This window comes from Bison bison, unplaced genomic scaffold (genome assembly GCF_000754665.1).
Source record: "Bison bison bison isolate TAMUID 2011002044 unplaced genomic scaffold, Bison_UMD1.0 scf7180017864078, whole genome shotgun sequence".
In the NCBI taxonomy this organism is placed as follows: Eukaryota; Metazoa; Chordata; class Mammalia; order Artiodactyla; family Bovidae; genus Bison; species Bison bison.
The window spans coordinates 69,592-73,513 of NW_011494650.1; the positions used below are offsets into that span (position 1 = coordinate 69,592).

General features: G+C 46.6%; 1 protein-coding gene across 1 annotated transcript in view; it reads right to left on the reverse strand.

Moving 5' to 3' along the window:
• Positions 1-477: 477 nt before the first annotated feature.
• Positions 478-3,922, reverse strand: part of ZNF250 (zinc finger protein 250) — a gene marked incomplete at its 3' end in the record, with an annotated part of 14,809 nt that continues 11,364 nt past the window's right edge. Inside the window, exons 7-10 of the mRNA XM_010837576.1 lie at positions 3,753-3,919; positions 1,857-1,951; positions 906-1,060; positions 478-519 (exon numbers count right to left, since the gene is read on the reverse strand). Coding sequence (XP_010835878.1) covers positions 478-519; positions 906-1,060; positions 1,857-1,951; positions 3,753-3,919 — 459 coding nt within the window. The remainder of the gene's footprint in view (positions 520-905; positions 1,061-1,856; positions 1,952-3,752; positions 3,920-3,922) is intronic.

The window sequence follows — 3,922 nt, forward strand, 5'->3', positions numbered from 1 at the left end:
CAGGGGAGGGAACCATGTAGAAGGGGCAGGTTTCACGGGCCATGAAGTGGGGGGGGGCGGGGGGTGGGCAGTGCAAATGGGACAGCTGGGTTTGTTGGAGGTATGGCAAGGGGCGGCCTGGAAGCCTGTCTCAACTGAGAGCTGAAGGATTATCGAGGGAGGGGTCTTCTGAACTGCCCCTCACCACCAGGTGGGCCGTGGAGAGGCCTCCTGTGGCTCGGGAGGGAGAACGGCTCTGGACGTGGCCACACTGTTTTGTCTGGCATCTCCTCCTCCTTCTGCTCCAAGCCAACGTTCTGGGAACAAGGCAGCGGGTGAGGCTTGGCCTTGCATTTACCCAGCTGTAGCTCTGACACCCCTAGGGGCCGTGCCCACAACGAGTATGTTCTGCCTGCAGCCAGTCTATTGGCTTATGGCTGCACCCCTATGGAGAGAACGCTTTTTCTCTATGCCACCTGACATTTGTACTGGACCTACCTCAAGCTCCTGCAAAACCTTGTCCACGAGGTCCCAGGAGTTCTATTTGGAAGACACAGCTAGTCGAACTGCATCATTGAACAGCTGGAGTGGTGGGAAGGAAAATAAGGCTATGGGCACCAGTGGCTGGGACTCTTGCCTGCCCTGTACCCGCTGGCCCATCGTCATCACTTGTCCACACAACACCCCACCCTAAAATCATCACCTTTTCCCCATCCCCTGACTCCGTGCTGGTCAATATGCCTTTTCTTTCCAATACCTGACCCAAACCATCACCTCCCCTACTGTCAACACCCACAATCATCCCTTCCTGTCACCGCGTGCTCACCAGGGCCCCCCAGCAATGCCGTCCTCACCAACAGCCCTACAGTCAACCACTTCTCTACCACTTCCCCAGAAACGTCAGCACCAGGCCTTCCCCACCTCACTAGACCATCTCTGCAGTCTCCTATCACCTTCACAACATTGGTACTGTCAGCAGCTGAGACCAAGTACAGGAGCAGCGAGAACTTCCTGGCAAAACTGAAGCTTTTTTGGGTCACCTTCATGTCTGCTGTAGAGAGAAAGTAGGACATTGGCCTGTCTACCAAGGAAAAAGGAGAGAGTTTTGAAGGGTAGGTCACCATTCTAGGAATGGAGGTCCCCATTCTAGGAAGTGGGACAACCAGGGACAATCAGCAGACATGTCATAGAAAGAGCTCATTTAACTGGGATCTGTGTCTCAAGGAGGCAGGTTGGCTCACGTGGATCTTACTGGATGGGGAGTTATGGCAAACAGCCAGTTCTTCTATATTGGGAAGAACAGCTCACGGATGGTTCGATGGCCCAGGAAAAGAGGAGGACATGTGTGATGGTGGGTCCCCCATGAATTGCTGGCACCCAGATATAAAAAGCAAAGACACAGATGTCAAAGCAGATATTACTTTGCCGACAAAGTTCTGTCTAGTCAAAGCTATGGATTTTCCAGTGGTCATGTATGGATGTGAGCTGGACCATAAAGAAAGCTGAGCGCCGAAGAATTGATGCTTTTGAACTGTGGTGTTGGAAAAGACTCTTGAGTCCCTTGGACTCCAAGGAGATCAAACCAGCCCATCCTAAAGGAAATCAGTCCTGAATATTCATTGGAGGGACTGATGCTGAAGCTGAAACTCTAATACTTTGGCCACCTGACACAAAGAACTGACTCATTGGAAAAGACCCTGATGCTGGGAAACAGTGAAGGCAGGAGAAGGGGGCGACAGAGGAGGAGATGGTTGATGGCATCACTGACTCAATGGGCATGAGTTTGAGCAAGCTCCAGGAGTTGGTGATGGACAGGGAAGCCTGGCGTGCTGCAGTCCATGGGGTTAGTCAGACATGACTGAGCGACTGAACTGGACTGAGATGCAGGGCATTGGCCACCACAGTGCAGGGGGTCTCTGGCCTGTACTTGGTGCTCAGGTTCTTTCGTGAGTTCCCTCTGTACATCAAATACCTGCAATCAGCAGAGGAAAGGAGACAGCCCAAGTGCATCAGTGTCTCTGCACACCATCCCCAGGCAACATACACACAAGCTTACAAACACGGGCTTGGGAACTCGGACCACAGACCACTCTGGGCTGCAGCTCCTGTATCCACAAAGGCTACGCCATGGCCACCCTTCTCAGACAATTACTCTAGAACCTTCATCTCGTCACCAAATTTACCAACTTTAACCAACTGTATCATTTTATTTGTTGCACTATTTACTTATAAGTCTGTAACAAACTGCAAGCTTTTTGGTTTTTTCTTAATTATTGTCTAAACTTTGTTTAAAAGCTCCTTTCTGATAATTTTAAATATTTCTAGAATTTCCTTTCAGTTATTTTGATTTACCTTTAATTATAAACTTTTAAACTTATATTTTAAACTTTAAAAAGTAATGTTTGCCTTTTATTATTCTGCAGCTTATCATAATTTTATGAACTGTTTACAATTTATACTTTTTACCTATTCTAAAAATATCAGCAAGAAGCATGAACACTGTGACTAGCTCTAAGGGACATTTTCATCTTCACCAGTGACTGCTATGGACTTCAGGATCAACACTCTGCTGCTTAATTTTTCCTGAGGTGATGACGCTTTCAACATCAAGGAAAAAAAAAATTATTAAAACAATGAACAGGGGCTTTTAGTGGTTAAGACTCAGTGTTCCCAGCGCAGGGGACATAGCCTCGATCCTTGGTCAAGGAACTAAAATCCCACATGCTGCAATGCTTGGCCAAAAAACAAAACTTATAAATACACTAGATTTATCACAGTATATGACAACAGATACTAGACTCTCTTGGAACTAGAAGTAAAAAATGAAGAAAACCCTTCATCATAGGAATAGAAATATTAGAAATAGTAAACAAAAAGCTATTTGAGAATTTTGTTTTAGAAGTGTGTGCCAAAGACTTTTTTAGTAACATTTCTGGGAAACATCATAATGTGTAAAAAAAGAGGCACCCAGGTGGTACAGCAGCTGTGAGGTCTGGGCTCTGAGTACAAAGTCACCTCCTAAGCCCACATGGGCCCAGAAGCCCAAGACACCCTATGAATCTGCAAAGATTTTGGGGGAAAGATCCATTTTTGAGTTGAATTTTCACCAATAAGTTAGGACATCCCTTCTGATCTTAAATAAAATTAAAGGACCAGATGAAGGGTTTTCTATATTTATATCATTTCTCACTAATTAATCTTTAGACCATTTTCATAGAAAACAAGTAGTTCCACACAGTTAGGATTTTCAGTCATATTACATGATGACACTAGGTAACAATATTTTTTAATACCATTTTATCTACACAGTACTTTACTGTTTAACAGAATGCTGAAAATATACTCCAACATCCCAATTTTAAGTGCAATAATCAGAACAACCATTGTATTTAGGAAAGGCATATAATATTCTAACAAAAAAACATTTATTTGGAGCATGAGGAAGTTTTCCTGGGACAGTGGTCCTTATGCTGAAACTTCCTTTAGCTTCTCATTTCTAACAAACTAACATTAATAATGAATAGTAGCTGTCTTTACCAAAACTCATTACCATTGTGAGCCTACTCTGCGACGTAACGTCAAGACGGTGAGAGAAGCAAATGAGGCGTCTTCTGAAGTTCTTCCAGAGACACTTCAGTGCTGCCTGTGAGTTCCTCGGTGACACTGGGTGTCACTGGCAGGGGCTTCGCCGGGACTGGAGGCTTCCCAGGGCTGGGAGCCCGAGTTCCCAAGTGTGGCTTCACGTGCAGGCAAGGTCACAGCTTCCTGTGCACCTTCTGGTGCTGGATGAGGTGGCCGTGCTGGTTGAAGGCGCGGCCGCACTCCGCACACTCGTACGGCCTCTCGCCCGTGTGGGCTGGTGCACAATCAGCGTGGCCTTCAAGCTAAAGGCCTTGCCACACTGTGCGCAGCGGAAGGGCCGCTCGCCCGTGTGCACGCGCTG